The 23,799-nt window shown below is 43.2% G+C and overlaps 1 protein-coding gene across 1 annotated transcript in view; it reads right to left on the bottom strand.

Annotated features, from left to right (window-relative positions):
* The window catches only part of GPATCH2L (G patch domain containing 2-like), a 32,031-nt gene extending 9,148 nt beyond the window's left edge, over positions 1–22,883 (bottom strand). The window contains exons 1-8 of the mRNA XM_009886978.1: positions 22,561–22,883; positions 20,701–21,371; positions 14,293–14,357; positions 10,725–10,901; positions 10,274–10,353; positions 8,134–8,201; positions 7,196–7,250; positions 5,104–5,189 (exon numbers count right to left, since the gene is read on the bottom strand). Coding sequence (XP_009885280.1) covers positions 5,104–5,189; positions 7,196–7,250; positions 8,134–8,201; positions 10,274–10,353; positions 10,725–10,901; positions 14,293–14,357; positions 20,701–21,359 — 1,190 coding nt within the window. The 5' untranslated portion in view covers positions 21,360–21,371; positions 22,561–22,883. The remainder of the gene's footprint in view (positions 1–5,103; positions 5,190–7,195; positions 7,251–8,133; positions 8,202–10,273; positions 10,354–10,724; positions 10,902–14,292; positions 14,358–20,700; positions 21,372–22,560) is intronic.
* Between the last annotated feature and the right edge of the window lie 916 nt (positions 22,884–23,799).

Genomic DNA, 23,799 nt, shown 5'->3' with positions numbered 1-23,799 from the left:
ACAAGCAGACCATACAGCCCACAAAGAACCTTACTGAACAGCATCAGGCCCCTGAAACCTTCACTATCTGTGAAGAAATGTCTAGATTGTAAAGTGCTGTCCACGTTCTCAAAATACAGGGTAAAAAACACCTCAATCTCACAACAGAGGCCTCTGAGAAGACCCTACAGAGCTAACAATGACAGTCTGTGGCCTTCTTGGAGGCAGGAGGCACATCACACACTTGGGGGTGTGTGCTTCTCACTGCAGTCTCACACCATCCAGCTTCTCTGCTGACAATCTTTATTCTAACCCTATCCTTGGAGGAAGCAAAGCACTTGGATTATTTAGTGAAAGTGTGAGGCAGACATTAATCTACTGTCATACAAACAAGGGATGCTATTGTCCTCATGTTAAAGTAAACATTCAACAAAGACAGCCTTCTAACAAGGATACTGCTACTAAAACTCCACACAACCCAGCTGTTGCGATGCTATACTCCCAGCAAACACAGGCTCTTTCTCTAAGCCCTGAGGTGTTACTGAAGCTGTTGATGGCAGCTTCACAAAATGAATAGTAAAAGCAAAGTTCTTTCTCCTCTTTGACTATAGAGCCAACTGGGCACCAAACTCTGATCTGTGCATAACACGTGGAAATCAATACGAGTCACTCATCCAATCTCCACACAAAGCTCCCATGCATGCAAGTGGTTCTTGCTATCACATCACAGTGCAGGTATTTCCTGCGCGTAGCAGAGTCTCCTCTGCCCTGCAGAGCCCCATGAGAGAGCTTCTAGAGCACGTTTTCAGATTCCAAAATCATGAACAGGTCAGCTCACTTCTTCAATCATCCAAATCTCATAGGTCTTCATGCAGCAGTAAGCATTCCAATAACGTAGCAATTCCACTCCTAAAAGTCTGTGTGTGGCAAAAGCAAATGAACAGATTTTCTTCCAGTTTTCCATGTAAGCATTCTAAGCAGAGACGATGTGATCCCATACATCGCATTCTCTATTTTCATACTGAATCACATGATATCTGTGCCAGAAAGAGTCCTAATATGTGCCAGAAAGAGTCCTAATATTTGCCAGACCTGCTGAGTACACAGATTTGATAATGGCAACATGCTTTATAGGAGAAGAAAGCAATAGCAAGTAAACAAGCCAAGGGGAATTTATTTTTCACTCCAGAGAATTAGGATTCACCAAAATGGGAGCATTAGGCCTCAGACAACTGCATGTGACACTAGGTTGATAGCTGCTGTTCATTGCATGCCTGTCAGAAGAATTCAGTTATATCCTCAACTGGAATATTAGCCAGGCTTTAGCAGAGGAAGACATGAAAGTGCTCCAGCTAAATGGAAAAAATAGTTTAAAAAAAACTAGGGAGAAAGATGCAGTTGACAGCAGACATTTTTACATAAAGACAATTCCAGGAATATTAAGATGTGGGACAGGTTGCATGGAATGAACTGGATACTGTCCTGGTCAAGTGGGAAAGCATGAAATTGTGAACATCCGTTCACACCTCCAGCTGCCTCAGGAAAGGCTTAACATTGCAGGCAATCCCTGTACTTCCACATGCTTGGGTAAGAGGCAGAAATGTCAGGATCTCTGCACAGATACAGAAGAGAGAACAAAATTTACTTTGATGAGCATATTTCTAGAGCTGGAACTAGAATTAAAGACATTCAAACCTTTTCACTGTAACAGCACCACCAAATCCAGCATATGGAGCAACGGGCAGTTTACTGGGAGATGATCATTCACCCCTTTAATCTTTACCCTGTGTTCCAGGCAAGATGAGAGACTTGCTTCTAAACCCAATTAAACTCTAGCTTTATATTAACTGAGAGGACACGCAAAGTGATTTTATTTGATTCATCTGTACTGTTCAGAAGTCTCTCTAACATAAGTTTTCAAATCTCCACCTTCAACATCCACTTGCCATCTGAGGTCCACTTCTCCTATGACCTCCAGCGGTAACATTTAACTGAGCTTTTCACCCATAACCTTATTTTCAAGGCTAGGCAAACAATAAATGGCACTGGGGGCAATTTATCTTTTATGTTCCTCTCTTATCCTACCTGCTATTCAAACTCAAATTGAAGGGAACACTGGCTGTAGGCTCTCCTGAAACTCTTAACCTGCCTCAAGGGAATAACATTCCACCAACCAAGAACCTATAACGTCTTCCCATCGATAGAGTCATTGAATAACTAAAATCTAACAAGATATTCCATTTGAGCCTTTACAAAATCCTCTTAATCAGAAGTTCAAGAAGAAAATTCTGCTCAGACCATTCCTTTCTCCCAGAGAGGCAAATGGGCAGAGGGGAAAGAGGAGAAGGATCACTTGTGCTGTCCATGCAAGTCTCTACTTGCTTGCTTTTAACAGCCTGCATCATGAAGCCGAAACCTTAACAGACAAGACATGATTAGCAAACGCTTTGTGCTCTTAAAGGAGAGTAATTATAGGCATGTGAAAAAGGGAAGAGATCCCTGAGGTACTCTTCCTTGCATGCCTCCCGAGAGGCAGCAGGGCCATTAAAAATTCCATGATGAAGAGGAAAAACAGCCTGGGAACAGCCAGGAGGCAATACAGCAAATTAATACACCAGCCGTCCCTCGGGAGGATTGCAAGAAAGCAGGAAACTCTCCTCGCTTCACAAAATAAAATTACACCACTAATGATAACAGTCACCACACACACAAAACTGCTTCTAATGATGGGTGTGAAATTCCCAATGCTGTGCATACACTTTGAATGAAATCTCTTCTCATCACAGACATAAAGCAAGAAAGGTAATCTTGGTAGTGTACAATTTCTACAGCCTTTCAAATAAGACTTCCCAAGGAACTCTCCACATAGATAGAACCTCCCTCCTTGACACTGAAAAGCCTTTCTTGAACACCCCCAACTGTGCTCAGTATTCTGGCCTTCAGCTCTCCTTAAATTAAGCACTGAGTTACCAGTCTTCCAGATGAATTGCACCAAAATCCACCATTGAGACAAAGTAAACATTTTGACTGGAGAGAAAAGACTTCACCTGGTAATTATATTCCATTGCACACATTTGTGATAGCAGAAACTAAGCACAGAGAGGTAATTTTCCATGGCATGGTGGGCATCAGGTTGAATAAATTGGATGTCCATACCATCAAGACAGTTTCTTCTCTAACACATCACATCATTCTCAGGGAATTAGCTCTCAAACACACACACCATTCTGACAAATTTCTGAGTAGAGAATCTCCAGGATGAAGTGCAAGCTGTTACGAGCTTACTAAAGCACAAACTACCAGAACTGACTCTATGGCAAAAGAGGAAGATGTTAACGGGGGCAACGGCCGAACAACGTTTACAGAGATCACCTGACCCTTCTGTAAGAAAATGGACTACTAATAGGCTTGGCTCTTCAAACACCTAAAGAACAACTATCGTCAAGAAAACGCATCTGTGAAGGAACAATTTCCTTCTGTGCCCTTGGCAGCATCTTTACATAAAGTAAGCACCTTGCACCAGAGTTCAATCCTTGCCACATACATGAGGCCACATAACACAGTCATTCTTTCCATGCTTCTATCTTCTATAGAGATTATTGAGCACGTTTCACAATAAAACAGGAACTACTTTCTCAAACTACAGGCACTTAAAAACTCAACCACCTCTGGGATGGGACAACTTTTCTGCCAACATTCAGTAATCAGAGATTATGTTTGTCAGGACACCAGTCACCTGTTCATTAGTGGAAGAAATCAAGCATAAATTCATTGGTTAATTAGACTACATACTCAGTAAAACCAAGCAAACGTCATCCCTCCAGGTTTAGAAATCCCTTGTCATAACCAGTAGCTTTGGAAAGGGCCTGCACTGATCGTCAGGCAGAGACTTTGCCCTGTTTGAATTCGTGAGCAGGATTTGTCTAGCTCTCCTTTCTGGAAGACAAACTTCTGTAGAGCACTAAGTAAAACCCTCGAGGCACAAAGATTATCCTAGCTGTAAATGAAGAGACCAACCAACCTTCTTGCTTCTTGGGCACAAAACATCCCCAGAATGGGGCAAAAGCAAAGAAAGGAACCAATTTGCTGATGCACAATCTTCTGAATTATTTTTACTCTTATCCAGTTGAATGTTGAGGAGCTAATTTCTTCCTCCCTCCCCGTTTCCAGCTTTAACATGCTAGCTACAGCAGCATGAGGTCATGGTGCGACATCACAAAATTCCCTGCAGAAGCCAGTGGGAGGAGAGGCTTTGCTGGGCAGATGCCAAGCTTTCGTTCAGACACATACAACCTCAGTACATTTTTCATGCTCTATTTGCTAATTAACAAGGGAAAGAAAGCCATGAAGCTGGAAGTCCAGACGTTTCTTTCAGATTTAGTCCTTCGTACAAACACATAAGCAGAATTGAGTCCCAAGCAAGACTTTGTCTCCTTGCACAGGGAAAGAGCTCAAGGGCACCTTACCTTTAGACAGTCACCTGCAGCACAAGAACAGGAGTCACATCCAAGGCCAACACTTGAATTTAATTTAGGATTAGTCAGCAGAAAGTGCATGAGTAGCATATTAACCCCAACTATGCAGACTCAAATATACCTCAACATTTAGCCAGACCAGATCTAAAATTCAGATACACCAACAGAGAGAGATATCAAACCATTAGAGGTCACCTCAGGTGAGCTCTGTATCTGCCCAGAGGATCTATTTTAGGCACCCAGGACACGAAAATGCCTCAGCATGTCACCCACACAAGCTTGTCAGCACTTTCACTCTCATCTTGTTCTGATTTTAGTAGTGGGCAACAATACTATGCCCATTTGTACCTATACAACAGACTCGCAGCAACTTACTGCACAATCCAGAACAGATCACATTTATTTCTAAAAGCACAGTATGTTCTGCCTGTCTGTCATATACTGTTTCATATACTCTAGGTGCTTTGTGTATTGAGACTCTCAAATAATCTGCGTCAGTATGTTTTATGCTAAGTTTGAACACAGGCCTCCTGGGGTTAAGTGAGTTAACTTCCAGGTCCATGAGTATTGTTCAGATCACATAGTACTACTGAAGATAACCATGGGAGGGAAGTGACACAACCCCAACAGAGCAGAGCAAGGGAGTTACCTGGCAGTGCAGTGTGCTGGTGAGCATCTTCGGTGGGAAGCATCAGCAAGCACATCCAGAGAGTACAGAGGAGATAATGGATTGAACTGGAAAGTCAAGAGATTTTATTTAAGCAAAGCGTTAAAAGAAATAGTTTCCAGATACAGCTGCTCTGATCTATTCCCTATAATTCATACAGTATAAGGAGAACTTTCTGACATATCAAGGGGTGAGACTAGGTGAGAACTGACTCTCACTTCAGACAAAAGGCTAGCACAGGGTGCAACAGCAAATCCGATAACCATCTTCTCACAACAGGTAGCCTTATGAGCACACTCTTCTTTCAACTCGCATTATTAAAAATGGTGGTTGACTAAGAGCATACTCAAAGAGCTCTACTGCTGTATGCCATAAGCAAAAAATCTGCCTCCCTTTTGGGAAGCCTCTTGCCTACCTCCATGTTGTAGAGAGAAAAGTCACTGTTATGAATGATGCAAGCACAGAACTTCCCACAGAGCAGTTCCAATATTCCCTATGGCCATATGTATCACTGAAACAGACCTCTAGAAGACTCAGGCCCACCAGGTTCAGTTTACAATGAACTCCCAATTCATTCCACAGCAAGTGAGCTGCTCCTCCAACTCCAAACACACTTCACAAGCTTTCTTTGCAAACTGCTTAAAACAAATTTCCAAAACACTGCATGGTCAGGCTAATCTTAGATCCTTTGTGAGACATATGCCAGACAAATCCTGTAGGCATCAAATCTGTGCAAGACAGCTTGTTGTAGAAAATGCAACTCTTACGATTCTTTTTTCAAAGGTCAGGACACAAACGAAATAATCTAGTCAATCAATGCATGGAGCAAACTTTGCTCAATATGCAAATAGAAGGTTTAGACTGGCAGTTTCTTTGGGGTACCTGCATTACACTTCCATTCAGCACCTCCTCTGCATTTATATTCACACCACAATCAGGAAATTCATTTTATCTGCTTTGCAAAGTGCTACACCAATCTCCAGAACACTTTTCTTGTATACTAGGATTACTGAGGCATCTTTAAATAAGGACAAATGAATAATCCACAGCTGTATCAGGACTCATCAAGAAAGCTATCTGCAACTCTTGAACTCCATACTAGGCCTTTGCCTTCAACCTTTCTGAGAAAGAAGTCACTATGCACCACAAAGCTACTGCTATCAGGAAGCTCCTCCTTCAGTTGGACTGTTAGTTTACTGTCAGTGAAATATCACTTCAGCTGCACAGTAGGAAGAATCACCAGTAACCCTCTGCAGCCGATTCAAGTTCATTTAAGAAAAACGAAAGTAATTTATTTTGTTCATTTTAAAGCTTATGTAGTTATCATTCTTATCTTTAGCAATATAAAAGTACTATGTGAAATGTTCTCATGAACAGAAAATATACAATTGCACAAAGCCCTGAAAATTATTTACCATATATGTATTTTTAGTCACCTGAAGGGTAAAACACATTTCAATTCTACTGCTCACCAACCAAAAACCAACTTGCAAAGGAACAGAAGGGAGTGTGCACAGCTAGGAGCACCGTTACAACACCACTGCTCAAATGGAAGATCCTTTTTGCTTTCTGCTATCGAGAACCTGAGCTCTTACAACTTAAGTAAAAAAGCCTCCTAGCACTGAAACTATGAAACACTAACTGGAGAATATAAAAGCACACAGACAAGAGTTTCAGTTACAAGCATGCCTATTTCTCTTGCTTATCACCCCTTACATTTTCCTCTTACGGCTGCTATTTAACTACAATCAGCTCACTATTTTTTCCCTTCTCTGTTGATGAGACTATCAGGTAGAAGCCTGAGCCAAACAAGGCAAAACAACTCATTTAAAAAAAGAAAAATGTTCCAATTCTTATGGAATTTTGAGAGGCCAAAGCTCCTCCTGCCAAGAGGCATTTTCACTCCCACTCACTGTCAGAGAGGAAGGCCTACACTAACCTGAAAGAGGGAGATAAACAAAGGAGTTCCTGAGCTACTGAGTTTAAATAAACAATATAATGCCTGAGACATGGGTTGTGTTCAAAGCCCAGAAGACATCAGTTACCAAAATGAGAAAGGACAGGGCTGCCTTACCTCATGTGCACAAGCCACAGTGTGTGGGAAATCAGAAGCCAGCACTTTGTTCTTTCTAGAGAGAAGGAAACCAAGAAAATAAAAAAGGTAGAGCAGAGTCAGCTTACCTGGTTGCGATCTCTCTTCCCCATGGATGGTAGCCAAAAACTGGAAGGAGGCAGAGTCGGAAGGACAGGTGGGAGCAATGCCAGGGAAGGAATGAACACAGGGGGAAGGTTGGGGGTAAGGAGAGAAGAGGAAGAGAATAACAAAGATGGAAGGAGAAGGAGAAAGATTAAACATCAGCAGGACTCATATTAAAAACAACAAATGTCAGATCGAAGGAAGAAAACTTGATACCAACAGCTGGTGAAAGCTGGACCCACTCCACTACAGTCAAGAGGTACCACCCTCACCTACCCATTGCCCAACAATAATCAGATTAGAGGGATGCCAAAGGATAGGCAGCCTGACTATTTCCGGTGCTGACCACAATTTAAATACACTAGTTGGGGAAAGAGACAGAACACCAAAGAAAGAGAAAGCAATTTCGCATGTGCCTTGTCAGCATCATCTCTGCAGTCTGGGTATGCGCCCATAGCATGACTCCACAGAGAAGCTTTTTAAATAACTAAAATATAGGGCGCAGTCTTCTCATACTGTGCAGAAGATCTGCAGTTGTTACAATGGCACATGAAGGGGGAAAGAAAAAGCTGTAACCAAAAGGGTATTTGAGCAGTGTCCACACACTGGGGCGGCCTTATAAACAAAAGGGAAGTCAGCAATTGCAAATAAGGAAACAGAGAAGCTGTCAGTAGAGGACTGTCTCCCATTCCACAGGTCACTGCATGCTTAAGTTACCACCAGCTCTTCATTCCCTTCAGTCCCAGGAGGGAAGATGACCCTATAGTTCTTCCTCCCCTCCCAAAGTTCTACATAACAGCTGTTGAGGGCCTTACTCTTTCTGGCGCGGATCACTAACAATATGACCTAGCCTCTCGGTGCCCAGAGTGCTCATGGAGGTCTCCTGAAACACAAAGACAGGTAAAAGGTTGCAAACTCTCACACAGTGAGCAAACATAATAGTTTGTTGCTGCCAATAAGAACAGATCTTACTCCCCTGGACCACATCCTTTCCTTCCCAACCCACTCTCAGCTAAACATATTCACCCTATCATTTTAGAACCTCAACTGAGCTGATAAAACTAATTACAGTGGCAGAAAATCATTCAGTTTTATTTGTGGGGCTTTGCTTTTATTATTTTAGTGACAATAATTGCTTGCACAGGGGCACAACAAGGACTGGACCAGTACAAAGTATGGAGCACAAGGACACAGGGGAAATGGCTGAGAAGTCCTTATTTCCAGGTTGTTGGGGTCAGCTGGGCCAGAAACAGGCTGAGAGACAGGACATCACACTGTCCCACTAACAATGGGGATTCACCAAGCACAGGTGAATGTAACAAGGAGTACTCATAAGGATGTCACCCTTTCTGAAAGCAGCAATTCAGCAGCAGGACCTCTAGCAGCTAAATAAAAGACAGATCCTAGAAGAAAGAACTTGCTCTGGGAGCACGCTTCTCCCTGCAAGACACTGCCCTGTGTATAGCTTGATGCTGGCTAACAAGTACACACACAGCCTGAAGCACCAGCTGTTCATATCTGCACAGCAACTACCTCCAAGAAAATAATACACTTTGCAGTAAGGGTCTGAAGATGAGGGTAAAAGGGTTTCACAGATAAGATTCTTCACAAGTTGTGTCAGGTACATAGGCAAAACATAAAGTTTGGGGGAAGTTGTAGCAGCAGGGGTGAAAGAGGGGCTATTTGTTACAGCAGGAAAATTATTAACTTAAAGTGCTGTAATGTTTAAATTTATGGTTTATTACTGTGTAAATTACAAGCCGTACTTTTGGTAATTAGCAGCTCGCTGGCGGGGAGCTCTGAATGAAACTCATTATTTATGATTACCATTTAGAGAGAGATGGGGAAGGGGGAGCAGTGACCTCCGCTGCAAATGACAAAGATCCCTTTAAGGTGATGAAGATAAATTAAACAAGTAAATATTATCCTTCTCATTTGGATCATTAGAGGTGCTGCCAACAGGCCCAGCCACTTGCAGGTGGCCTGAGGAACCCTACCTAAAGCCAGTCCCTTGCCAGTTGAGGATTCATATTTTAAACACTGGTTACAACTAAGGTGAGTGGAAGAAAGAAGGAGCAAACAAGGATCTTTCAAGTGTGACTGAACAGAAGGAAGAAGTCACGCTCCTCTAGACTCCAGGACCCTCTAACACACCTTGCTAACAGACTCTCTAAAACTAGTTCGCTCAGAATATATGCCAGTACTTTCAAAAGCACAGAGCACATCCCAATAAAAGTAAAGCCAAACACAGCCAACGCCTTCCTTCTCAGGAACATCTTTTACAACAGACAGCAGCACTCAACACTCCAAGATCCAGACCCGACCAGGTATATCCCTCCCTCTTTTACACAGGCATATGCAAAGTATTGTTTATTCCTTTAGAAACAGGACTAATATTTTGATTGTTGTTTGCCCTACATACAATAAACTTAGTCAATGGCTTTGGGTAACTTTGTCTACATTATTACATATATCCTTTTATTATTCTCTCTCCCCACTAAAAATGCAACAGCTAAACCACCTTCCTTTGCTGCCATTCATATCAGTCTGCTTCTCTATCTAAAATTTCGCCTTCTTTCACCTTTGAGTCACCTCTTTGCCCTTGTAGTCACAGATTATGAGCATGCACAAGTCTCATGCTATCATCATTTTCCCCTACACTCGGTCTAAATCTTCTTGATATTTACACTCCCTGTCATTCGTCTTCAGACCTTCTTTCATACTGCTTTTAGCACTGATCGACTGTCTTTGCTACTCCAAATCTGCCTTAAATTTCACTTAGTCACTCAATCAACTTCTGACACTCAAAGCAGTTAAACAAATCAAACAATACATGAAACAAAAAACGTACAAGGCCCCTCCCTGCAGAAAACAATTCACATGGTATCTTAGAACAGTACTTTAGGACTGATCAGTATTGGAAATACAAAATTATTATCTTGCAAAAAGGAATACCTTGCCAACAAGCCTCCTCCGACCTTTTCGGAGACAACGGGCAGCAGCTCCTGGAAGGCGATTCAGGCGAGCGTGAAATCCTGAAAACCAAACACAGAAAAACTGAGCAACAAATACAAAAGATTCTTCCTGACAAAACCACCAGGAAAAATAGTTAGTTCAGGAGTCAAATCAGATCCTCTGTCTCTTGTTTCTCAATCTGCAAGACGGTAGATATGCCATTTTATTCACAAATCATATAAAACCCCTATTTAAAATAAAAAAGACTCAAGAACGTGGGCAGCTAGTGTGAGTATTGTAGTACCGTCTCCAGTAGTACAGTTATTTTTAACTGGATCATTAAAACAATGGATAACTGATATCAGTTTAAATTGCAGCACCTGTGAACAGAATCTACCCTTGCCATCACATCAAAAATTCTCTAACACATGGTGTTCCTTATGGACCTCACCTCTCTGAGCTGGCCGTGAGGGCAAGAGGAACATGGAATCTGAGAGCTTGTCCAGGCCCGAGTCAATTCGCTCCACTTCAGACCGGTGGTCAGCTCCCCACTTAGGAAGGAGGTTGGGGACAGTGAATCCTGGAACACATTCTCCTTCATAAAACCAGTCACTTTGCTCATCATCTCCTAAAGAAATAGGATGGAATTAGCCACAAGTAACATCAATGTGCCCTGTGACAGTCCCACAAAATACTACAGGTAGGCACTTCTGGATGTGAAACAGCTGAAGTCTCATTAGGAATTCCTTCCTGAAAAGTCTTATATTTGTATTCTGTTTCAATGATCTGCAGTAACTATGGGGCCTCACTAAATGCTTTAAACTATCCAACTCATCAGTCTACAGAATTTCCCTATAGAACAAAGCCCTCTTTATAGACCTGCCTAGGGCAGCTTTAGCACGCTGTTGCGGCTGCATCTCATCAACCTTAGTTCAATGTTGTGTGATGTCTTATGCACAACTCTTTCTCTGAAGTAATTACTGTGACAGAGGTAGAGGCCAATCATTTGGCACAAGTTATAAGCTGTCACAGGAGAGATTTCACAACAGAAGACCAGGCTCACAGAGCAAGCAAAAGAAGCATACTCACTGTTGAGAAAGATCCCTAGTCTACTAAGACAACAGCTACTACTAGAAACAGTCACTCTGAGTCTAAGTACTAACCATGCTGTGAATACGCCTCAATCAAAATTTCTTAGAATCTGCAAGAACTACAAACCCTCTGCAAAACTAGAGCAGCAGCAACAGAAGTCATGACCAAAGTTTCCATAAAGCTGGGTCACTGTAATTAATGCAGCTGCAGTCTAAAACTGAACAGCACCAGACACCATTCATGGTAAATCTGCCTGGCCAGAAATCCCCTGAGAGCAGTAGCATGTGAGCAGCGTAAGAAAAGAGCAGGAAGAGGGCAAAGAACATGACACACTTAGCTTTTCAGTATCCCAGCTAACAAATGCTCCCATGTAATTGCAAGGTGCTTCACCTTGCCTTAGAAAACTAACACACCTGACTTAGGGAAAACTCTCATTTGCCTACCATTAAGTCTCAACTTAAGCATCCCCACTTATTCTCCTTTCCTCACCAAGTTACATTATCCCTGACTGAAGTCCATTATGCCTACCTATGTATCTTCCCAGACAAAAGAAAAAAAAATATAAGAAAAAGAAAAAACTCATCCTGATAAGAATGCTGAAATCTTGCACACAACAGAAGAAGGAACACCTAAAAGCAACTCCAATTAGCAACAGGTAATACAGCCAGAACACTTCATCCTAAAGCTCTGACATTGCTTTTTACTTCTGTGGTATGTCAGTTGACCTAACATGCTTTTGACAAATATATTTTAAAACATAAATATCCCTACCCACCTTATAGTAAATTAAAACTAAATAATGTTGGATAGTTCTTCTAAGTGATCATAATTTGTGCAAAAATATCCCTACATTTTTGAATCTATGAGCATAACGCACTGTCATATCTCAAATCACTACTCTCACAAGACAAACTTTAACAATCACAATCGTATGCTGGCACTGCAGTAACTTTGACTGTGAGAGATCCCCATGCATTTAACAAAAAAAATTTACCATCAAATTATAAACTAGGACCACTCTGCTCACAGAGGTGCACTGGCACCTGAATTGCTAAGACAACCTATTTAATTGGCAACAGCACAAGTATTACATGACATAACCTCAAAAGAAGGGAGGGGGGGGAAATAACAGATTAAATTTAAGTACACTGCTACCTTAAATTTCCCATTATTCAGTTTGGAATTGTATTAGAAAACTACTTCTAAGACTATGACCTGTGACTAAAAAAAAAAAAAGGTTTTGTGCTCTCTGCACCTCTCTGAAGTGGACAGCTGTTGTTTATTATTTATTTTAGGACTTGAAATTTTCTACAAAAAGGAAAGGGAGATGTTTCTTATTTAACCTGAAATCACAACAGTTTTTAACCCTTTTTTACATAACTGTAACCTAAAACATCTTGGCCAGAAAGCCATTGTAGTACAAACTGTTTGAACAGAGGCCTGATGACTAGGATGTCAAATCACTTCTAGTACCTAGACAGGGCAGGCTGTAATTGGATTTTATTAATTTATTTAAGTAGTATAGTCTACATGCTTTTGTATACCAGGTATCTTACTTCTAGTAGCAACTAAAAGTTAATGCCTAAAACAGAGTATAAAATGAGGGCAAGTATATAGGGCAAGCATACAGGCAAGTGTAGAGAGAGGCAGATATATATACACGCGCACACACACTTATCCAGTCTACATCAATCTTGCCTCGGGTGATGAAGTAAAAATTCAACACTTCAGTCACCACCCTGCTTCGTCATCTGATATGCAAGTGCTCACTAATTTCAGCTCCCCCAGAACAGTCATCAGTAAAAAGAGAAGACGAAAGATTTGACTTTTCTGTTGCTTTTGAAGGATGGGAGGCTGGAAATGGGTTGGGGTTTTGTTTTTTTTTTTTTCAACAAAGGTCAAAGCCGATATTTTAAATACTTAGTCTTAGGGAAAGTATTATAGCCACCTAAGATCACAACAGATCAGCCCTGCAGCCTAACATGTCATCAGAAAATACATAAGCATATTTGCTATCATCATGTTGCCTCACACACAGATACCTGGGTCAGTAACAAGCTAGTGGAAGTAGCATTTGCTACTGAGTTACTGATACTACTTCCTTTAGCACTCACATATTCCCAGAAGAGATCTCATCCAAATCTTAGCTTGTGAAATGTGACAGAATCAGAGTGCACACCAGCAGAAGCTGCACAGAATTACAGGTCTCTAGAGTCACATTCCACCTGCTCCAAATAGTCCTGAGTGCCTATGTGCCTACTACAACCTCTTTCACACTTACTTCTGCCATATCCCCCATAAACTGGACACCGTGATGTCAATGATAAATAAAACCAGATCACACTCCAACCTCCTAAGAAACCATTTCTACAAGAGATTGAAAATACTAGGCTCAACTAATGCACACCAGAGCAAGGGAGGAATGTGTATTTAAAGGAATAAACTCTATCAGATATTACCATTGTCTTCTTAGCACAGTCCATTAGGTGACTTGTCAGTACTAACTGATTTCTTTTTCACATTGTCTCTTCCTGCCCATTAAAGAAAACAACTAACAGATTCAGGCACTAATGGTATGTAGACAACAATTAAAACACCTATAGAAACAAATCATAAGCTCTGTTCTTTCATTATGGAGAGCTCTAAAACTCCACTTGTATTTCTGTGCATTTCTATAATACCAGCTGCTTCTATTTCAAATGGATCTGATACACAAAGAATTTCAGAAGGAAGAGGGTACAGTTATCAAAATCACACCTCTGTAGCCCTCAGTTCCCTTTTTAACTCCAGGCCCTGCCCAGCCATTGGCCTTTCTCCCATACTTCCCTCTCTGTCCCTCTTCAAACACAGATCTTTCTTTGTATTTGTAAAGAAACTAAGAGAAATTCCCCAGCAACACATCAGGAAAATCACAGGACAGTTGTTACCTTGGCGGCCCTCATCATTGGTAAACAGGCCAGTATCACTGCTGCTGCATACACTGCTGGTTTCACTGGAAAAAAAAACAAACAAACAAAACCCCCCATTGTTACAATTGCAGCAGATACAAACAAAAAACCACTTTATTACACTTTACTAGCTTCTCTGAGCCCAAAACGCTTTACGTATCTCATAGAAATTGCATTTCAGACACATGGCTGGCTCTAACACGGGACATAATTGCTTTCAGTTAAAACCTAGCAAAGCTGCACCACTTGAGAAAGAGGAGAATCCTGTATCTTGTCTAGTTCTAAGTTATCAAAAAGTAATTAATACAATGGCACTTGCCTCGGGTACTAGAGCTAATAACCTAACTATGACATTGTCTAGAATACTCACTAGGAAATCAAGTGCAGTTAAAAACTCTGTCCTTGGGTCACTTAACAGCCACTGAAAAGCCTCTGAAGTTTTCTACTTCAGATTCCTTTTTCTCAAAAATGTTATACAGTTACATAACCCCCCATTCAATCTGCAGCAACTTTTATTTTATTTGGAAGGAAGAGCAGCTGGTACATCCACAACTCTTCAGCCAAATACCTTAGCACAGCATGACTTGCTGCTGCTGAATACAACGTCCTGACAGCATGCTTTGCATTTGCTGAAGCAGTTACAGGAGACTTAATTCTTGAACCAAAGAATTAAACTAGAAATTAATGTGTAGGAAGCTGTTAATTGACTGTAAAGCTGGATGAATATTTGCAGCAGAAGTACATGCTCAGGTCAGTCCCAAGCAACTGATGGCTTTAATGCTGATATTAAATCAATCCTTGGACGCTTTGGGCAACACTTCCTCTGATTTAGCTGAGAGATATCAGAACAAGAAGAAACCACTTACTGCCCACCCCCTTAGCACTAAGGCCTTAGATGCGAATGACAGGTATAACTTAGTACTAGAATAAATCTCCAATCAGGGCATGCTGTTAGAAAGCATCTCTGGGTCTGTCTTTTCCAGGGAAATTGGGTCATATTAGACACCAGTATTAACTGGATACCCCTTGATTCAAAAGGCTGAAGGATCGGGGATCACAAGATGCATAACCCCAAAGAATTGCAGGCACCTAATAAAACCCCATTTTGTGAGCCTATTATTGCTCTCAGAAAATGCACTCTATAAAGTGTAGCCAAATCAACTCATCATGCTGGATATCTACAAACTCTGCATCTTCATCATTGTATAAAGGCCATTTAAACTTAACCGATGAACAGGCTGTACATCATTCCTACATTTCAGTATGTAAGTTAATATCAAATTCCAAATCAATCCATTACAAAGTTTGGCCATCCATTCACCCTCCCACATATGCACCATAGCAATTAAGGCCAAGGACTGAGAACCATGAGTCATTTGTTTCATTCCTAGCTCTCCTACCACTCACTGTATGACCCTGGGCAAATCTCTTAGCGTGTCTGCTTTCCCTTTTGAAAGCCTGGATTAATAGTCCTCACAAGCAGTAGAAGCGAGGATTGAGTGACTGCTTCATAAGGGTTTTAGCATCCTCAGAAGATAGGTGCCTGAGAAAGGAAAAAGCATTAAGTCAAGATTCCAGATCATATTAACAGTACTTTAAGCATCCTGTTGTACTGAGAGCTCTTTAGTTCCTTACAGATACACATTACTGCCAGTGCTTTACTGGAAAGGACTTTCACACATCTCACCCTCTTCACCACCCCTTTTACACTCCAGGGCTGAACACAAACTAGAATCCTACACAAGCCTTTCTGCAGGTCCAGTAAGCACTGATTAATGACCTCCGCTTGCAAAGGAGGCTACTTACCTTAACCATGAAATAATGAATGCTATTGATCCGACAAGCTACTGCTATAGAGTGTTATTGATCACCCAATCTTTGGTTAAAATGGTCCTCATTTAGCAATTTCACTGTCGCAAACACCTGGATCAAAGCATGCTTATAATTAAATAGTTTGGGGGAGTTAAAGTGAGATGTGATGGACAGAGATCTCACGTTTCCCCCATTTATTCTTTCGCCTGAGCTATTGTTTGTGTCAGGAGGGATATTGATTTTCTATAAAAATAAGAAAACAAGAGGCACCGAGGGGCTGCAGAAGGTCAGGCTGAGCTGGAGAAGAAGGGGAAGCTGAACACTCTGTCTTTGTCACTTGCCTTCCGAGAGGAATTTTTTCTTTACGGAGGGACTGGCCTCCAATTCATCAGCTTAGCCAGGTTCTTGACTGCCACTGCAGGCTGTCATCGAAACAGCTCCCTTCCAAAGAGCAAAGCGACTGTACTGCACACTCAGGACGAGCAATGGTTACACTCCCAGACCAGAACTCCGTACTGATTTTGGCCGGGATAGAGTTAAATTTTCCTCATAGTAGCTCTATGGTGCTATGTTTTGGATTTGTGACCAAAACAGCGTTGATAACACACTGATGTTTTAGTTATTGCTGAACAGTGCTTAAACAGTGCCAAAGTTGTTTCTGTTTCTCACACTGCCCTGCCAGTGAGTAGGCTGGGGGTGCACGAGATGCTGGGAGGAGACACATCCAGGAGAGCTGACCCAAACTGACCAGGGGGATATCCCACACCATATGACGTGGTGGCTCAGCAATAAAAGCTGGGGGAAATAAGGAGGAAGGGGGGGAACATCTGGAGTTATGGTATTTGTCTTCCCACTAACCATTACACATGATGGAGCCCTGCTGTCCTGGAAATGGCTAAACATCTACCTGCCGATGGGAAGCAGTGAATGAATTCCTTATTTTGCTTTGCTAGCATGCATAGCTTTTGCTTTAGCTATTAAACTGACTTTATCTCAAGCCACAAGTTTTCTCACTTTCCCGATTCTCTCCCTCCTGCCACTGTGAGGGAGTGAGCAGGTGGCTGTGTGGGGCTGAGCTGCCTATCTGGGTTAAACCACAACAAACACATCAGCATCAAGCCAGTGAGGTCACACAGCATTGGTGGGTCAGTACAATCCCCAGTTTGAAAAAGTCACATTAAGAGTTATAGCACTTGAGAATGGATTAGACAAACTGCACATCTCTCACTAGTAAGCACATCATTCAAAGTGATTTTTCAGACAGTTCTTGTGCTATGGTTTGTTCTGCCCTCAAGCCAAACCCAGACCATTCTGGGAGTACTCAGCTTAGACCAGCAAGAGAAAGAACTGCAGCACTCAATATATAATTTGCCTTTGCTTTATTATGGCTGCAGGGAATCTCAAAGCTTTAAGGGACAGAAGGGCATGTTACTTCTAACAGTCTTAGCCGTTAATTGTCTCCTTTGTACAAATTTACAAATGGCTACCTAAACTAAGACCACTTGCTTCCTCTGTTGTTTCCTCAATCATTTATATATAAGGCTTTGACTCATGTCATTACTCAATTTAGAACCATCATCGTTTCCTCATCATGTTCCTGCACATCTTTCCATGTCTCAATTTGTGTTCATCTCTTGCCATGTCTGACAAACAAATTCAAAGATTTCATTTCACGCACGCTTTTAACCACAACACTGCAGCACATCTTCCTTCAGGAAAAGACTGGGTGCAGTCCCACGTGCAAACTATAAAAACTACCTCCTCATTAAGGATCCATATCCAAAACTTTCTCAGTGAATGGGAGTGGGGTTTTGATCTGATTTAGGACAAGGAGCCTTCTAGAAAGCAGAGAAAATGCTGGATATTTTAGCATTTACAGAGATTCATTCCTATGTAACAAAGGACAGCAAGTGTCAGTGGAGGGAAGGAAAAAGGTGGTAAAAAAAACCCCAAACCAAAACGAAACAGTTCTGAATATACAACATAGTTTGCCTAAAACCAAAGTTTTTTTACACTCCCCACTGCTAGATGAATAAACAGTAGTGGAACCAATTCAGTATCAAAGTGTTTCGTAAATCACTAGATTACCACAGACTTCTTCCAAGCCCCACAAGCTATATCAGTCACTTTCCCTCCCATCAGCTTGTGATGACAACCACACCATTTGCTCTCCTAGGCATCCAATTTTCTTCTCCCTTCCTCAGGATATGCCCTTGTTATACATCTGTGCAAAGTACTTCTCTTACAGTACCAGAAAAAGCAGCTAGAGCAGAGTGAGAGTGAGGTAAGCACAGCCAGTTTCACTCTGCTGCTAGCAGCAATGTGCTATATTTAGAGCAGCAGAGACCAAAGCATGATCCTTCACTGCTGTGAGGGATACTCTGCAGTGAAGAGGGTTGTATGTATTTCTCTCTCCAGCTTTGACCCTCCCTAGTGAGTCATAGCACAGTTCACACATACGGTGCTGGAGAGGTCAAATATTTCAACCCCTGGCTTTCCAAAGAGAATCCCAAGGATTTGGCAGCAGACGGTAAATGTCATTTGATGCAGACACTTGCACAATAATTAGTTTGAGAGCAAGGGACAACTGAGACAGAACAAAGCAATCTCCCAGCATGGTCCTCAAGTAACAGTCCAGACAAAGCTGTTTATTTACTCTTTCAAAGGCTGGCACAAATAAAGGCTGGATGAAAGCCTGCTGGTTTAAGTTCAAGTTTGACATGATGGAACAGACTCTGACTGGTGGAAAAAAATCCTCAAGGAACACTGTCCATCACTGCCACATCAAGTAAGGGTATCTCTCAGTCCATCACCACTGACATCCAACATTCAGGGGCTACTCAGCACATTCCCTTTCCCAGCCTACCAGCAAATAGCTCTAAAAAGATAAAAGTGCTTTAACATCCAGTAGCAAAAAGACATCCACTAGTCTCTTGAAAAGGCTCTCTTTGCACCCAATTTTTAAGCAAACAATAGCCACTTTTTAAGGAAAAAATATGTCCACTTTTTTTACTAATAGCCACTTTTTAAGGAAAAAATATGTCCACTTTTTTTACTACTTCCACCCCGTAAGGGTTGCGTACAAACCACACTGATTCAGTCAAAATGCAATAGTGATCCCCTCTCTGGGGGAAGGTGGTCCCCTATAGTAGTCCCCTGTCAGGGGATCGGGACAGTGAGGACATATTACAACCTATGCTTTTCACAGTCTCCTAGAAAATACCACTGAGAAGTTTGCACTTCCAGCTATTATCCACAAAGCCTTCAATAACCAAGTGCCACCTGTCCACTCTGACAAACTGCAGGAGCGAGACACCCAGAGCACTTAAATGAACCTTAACATATTAATAATTATATTGGATCAAACAATTATACTTTCCAAATCTACTGTCCTCTGTCTGACAGTGCCTATTACAGTGGATGCTTGAGGAAAGAATATGAGAACATGACAAATACAGACTGTTTCCTCTGTATATTCCTCCAGCTTCTAGCAGTCAGCAGTTTAAGGACTTCCTGAGCCGGATCTTCCATCTGGGCTGTAATGCTTAACAGCCCCTGAGATCAATCTAAGTCCCACAGCAGAGTTCCAAATCTCATGTTTTATGAAAATTAGCAAATTTTTGGTTTAAATGTTTCCTCAATGTCTCCTGCTTCTTACACGATGATAATGAGCAAATAAACAAATCTATTCACTTTCTGTATGCCATTCATTAAGAAACCTCCTCCATTTGATTCTCAGCAGTTGTTCCTTTTCTAACCTGAAAAATCTTTTCGTACAGCAGTTTTATAACCCCAAACCTTCTACGGAGAGAATAAAAGTCACACTCAAGGGGAAAATTTCCCAAGAATGACACACAAATAAATTCAGACCATGACATTTACACTTATCATTTTCATCTCTGGTATCAGATTCTGCCACAAATTCATCAAAGTTCTCCAAAACTAGACACGAAGACATGCCAGACTCCACTGTTTCCACAGGCTTATCCTGTAAGTTTTAATTCAGTTTCCCCAGCTCCCTTATCATCTCGCTCCATTTTCCCCACAGCTCGCCTTTCAGGACCTTATTCCAGACCCACAGCAGAGACGCAGAACTGCAAACAAGATGTTTTGACTGAGGTTCACATAGTACCTGCACAGAGGGCTAACAGTCACAATGGGATCTGTCTGTTCTCTATTACTACTTATAGTAAATTCTGAAAACAAGAAAATGAGATCAGTTCATATCAATCACGCAACACAAGTGCCAATGGTGGATTTACTCTCCAAACCTCAGGCCACAAGCATGCCACTTTGTAGCTGCAGGGCCACAGACATTTCAGAGGGCTCCTTGTGTAACTGGAGCCAGAAACATATCAGCTTGCCAACTTTTCACGGAAGTGTTTTGGGTCATGAGTACAGCATTGACAGGAAAGACTTGGAGAAAATCTACAGTTTAGAAGCAGCTGAGATATTTCTCCTCTTCAAAAAGAGAACAGCACTGAATCATTTTGATAAGAACTTCTAAAAGCAAGGCACAGAATTTGCAAGCAAGGCAGCCATCTGACTAGCGCAGGGAAGAAACCGAGATCTCACCATTCTGACATGTTTTCATCTGAGCCCTGTTTCTGTTCATCAGCTTCACACTCCATTCGCTCCTTCCTTCCCCCTTTGCTCAGGAAGGGCCTGCTCTCTCCTGATTCACAAAGGCCATGACCAGATGATGTCCAAGGGGTATTTTCTTTCCAGCGCGAAAGACGCTGTTTCTTGGCTGACTTGAACCTGCAGCCCCTCTCGTAGTTCCACTCTGACACCCTGAGCTTTTGCTGGAGACTGGCAGCCACCTCTGATGTCACACGTTTGACTTTCCGTCGGCGCCTGAGAGGTCGACAGGGTGCGTTCTCTGTAAAGGAGTCTGACTCATGCCACGAGTGTTGCTTGCTCCTCAGGGTGGCACTGAGAGCTGGGTGTCGTTTGACCACTGCCATGTCATCAGAGTCACTGAAATTGGCTGTCAGCACCTCACGGCAATCCTTGACAGCTTCGTCCAAGCTTGACTCTGAGGCCTCGCTGTAGCAGCAGGCATGCTCAGCCTGATGAGTGAAGTCTGAGCGTCGTTTACGACCCCGTCTCTTGCGAAGTTGACGCCGCTGCTGCCGTGGGCTTAGGGCCATCTCTTCCCATAGCTCATCCAGCTTGTTTTGTTCTGAAGTCTGCTCTAAAGCTGAGGCCAAGTCATGCACCAGTTCATCCATTGGCAATGCCTACTAAAAAGGACAACAAACAATTAGCTCCAGATGTAAACGCTGCTACCAACTGTATCGGATTTGCGTGGCAAGGTTTTGGTAGCAGGGACGCTACAGGGGTGGCTTCTGTGAGAAGCTGCTAGAAGCTTCTTCTGTGTCGACACAGCCACTGCCAGCCGGCTCCAAGACGGAGCTGATGCTGGCCAAGGCCAAGCCCATCAGTGACAGCAGTACCACCTCTTTAGGAAGGGGGGGAAAAAAACCTACGGAATTACAGCGGGAGAGAGGAGTGAGAAAACACATGAGAAAAAAACTCTGCAGACACCAAGGTTGGTGAAGAAGGAGAGGGAGGAGGTGCTCCAGGCACCAGAGAGAGATTCCCCTGCAGCCTGTGGTAAAGACCACGGTGAGGCAGGGTGGCCCCCTGCACACCATGGAGGTTAACAGTTCAGCAAATATCCACCTGCAGCCCATGGAGGACCCCATGCCGCAGCAGGTGGATGCCCAAAGAAGGCTATGACCCCATGGGAAGCCCACGTGGGAGCAGGTTCCTGGCAGGACAGGTGGCCCTGTGGAGAGAGGAGCCCATACTGGAGCACATTTGCTGGCAGACTTCTGACCCCGTGGAAGGGACCCACAGTGGAGCAGTTCATGATGAACTGCAGCTGATAGGAAGGACTCACATCTGAGACGTTCATGGAAGACTGTCTACCGTGGGAGGGACCCCATGCTGGAACAGGGGAAGAGTATGAGGAGTTCCCGCCCTGTGGAGGATGGAGTGGCAGAGACGACAAGTGATGACCTGACCACAACCCCCATTCCCCACTCCCCTGTGCCACTTGAGGGGAGGAGGTAGAGAAATCAGGAGTAAAGTTAAGTCCGGGAAGAAGGTAGGGGGAAAGGGTTTTTTTTAAGATTTGTTTTTATTTTATTATCCTCCTCCGATTTGATTGGTAACAAATTATTTTTCCCCAAGTCAAGTCTGTTTTGCCTGTGATAATAATTGGTGAATGATCTCTCCCTGTTCTTATCTCGACGCATGAGCCTTTCGTTATATTTTCTCTCCCCTGTCCAGTTGAGGAGGGGGAGTGATAGAGCAGCTTTGGTGGGCAACGGGTATCCAGCCAGACTCAACCCACCACACCAACAAATCATTAGGCTTCAGTATGCCACAGCCTTTGAAACATTATTAACCAAGTTAAATACTTACTTTGGAGTTGCCCAGGAGAACCCAACGCGGGACAACTGCCCGTTCTTGGGCTAACACTCACTCCTTCCTTTTGCAAGGGTTAAACCCCTCTTCTAACCACGGCAGCAGAGATCTCGCTACTGTAGCAGTTGGGTCAAGTGCTCTGTGTCTGAAAAGGCCTTAAGGTTGCATCTTTTGTATTGAAGCAACATGGTCTATTACACACCTTAAGGGTATGACAGCCTGCAACTAGTTCACTACCCAGTGTCGGTAAGCCAGAAAGAAGGGTTAAGCCTGCTCGGCAAACAGATCGAGTCTTCCAAAAAGTACACAGGCAGCAAAGCTGAGAGTAGAACAGACGGTAAAACAGGTAGTTTGCAAGCCAGCATCACTTCAACAGCAAAACAAGGCAGGCGGGACCCTGTGCTCCTTAGAACGGGGCGTATGAGACCGAGCCCCAACTTCTACTGCCAAAAAAATCCCACCCCATTCCACCTCCGGGCTGCCAGGCAGCCAATACCCGAGCCCTGGCCAAACCCCGCACCTCACAACCTCCCTCTCTCCACCCGTGCCTTGCAGACGTGGGATTTCCCTCCCCGCCTCTTACCGGGAGCTCAGAAACACCCGCAACCCCATCCCGCTGAAACACCTGCCGCCGGCAGGCCGCCTCCCTTACCCCCCAGCGCCCTCAACCACCCGGCCGTACCGCCTTCCCTCCTCTGAGGAGAAACCAGCGACTTCTGCCGCATAACCCTACCGGGGAAGCCGTGCCCTCACCGCACCCCTCGCCCACCCCCCCTCCTCCTTCCTCCTCACGGACCCTCCGCCGGGCCTCACCCCGACCTCACTCACGGCCGGGCCAACCCCTCTGCCCCGCCGCCCCTCACACCGTGCCGCGGGTTTTTCTTGATGGCTTCTCCGCTGTGGTTGGAGCCATTAACGACCATTTACCTGCTGGGGGCGGGGAGGGGGGGCAGCCCGTGCCATACGCTTACCCTTTAAGTCCTTGTTTTTATATATCTATATTTAGTGTTATTTATTTATTTTTTTAATAACTCCGTACCCAAACTCCTCCGTTTCGCTGCTGGCACGCTAATCACCTATTCTATCAGGATGGAAATTAGTTACCTCCTAAGTTAAACCGCATCGGGTTAACACCCCCTTCTCCCTTAAGCCTCGCACCTCTGTCCCCATCATGGTTATACGCCATCAGCGTAAAGCCCAGTGTGACCCTGCCACTGCCCCGTTTTGCTCGGCATT

The sequence above is a fragment of the Charadrius vociferus genome, unplaced genomic scaffold (assembly GCF_000708025.1).
Source record: "Charadrius vociferus isolate BGI_N301 unplaced genomic scaffold, ASM70802v2 scaffold14, whole genome shotgun sequence".
Lineage (NCBI taxonomy): Eukaryota > Metazoa > Chordata > Aves > Charadriiformes > Charadriidae > Charadrius > Charadrius vociferus.
This window is presented reverse-complemented; position numbering and strand designations above follow the sequence as displayed.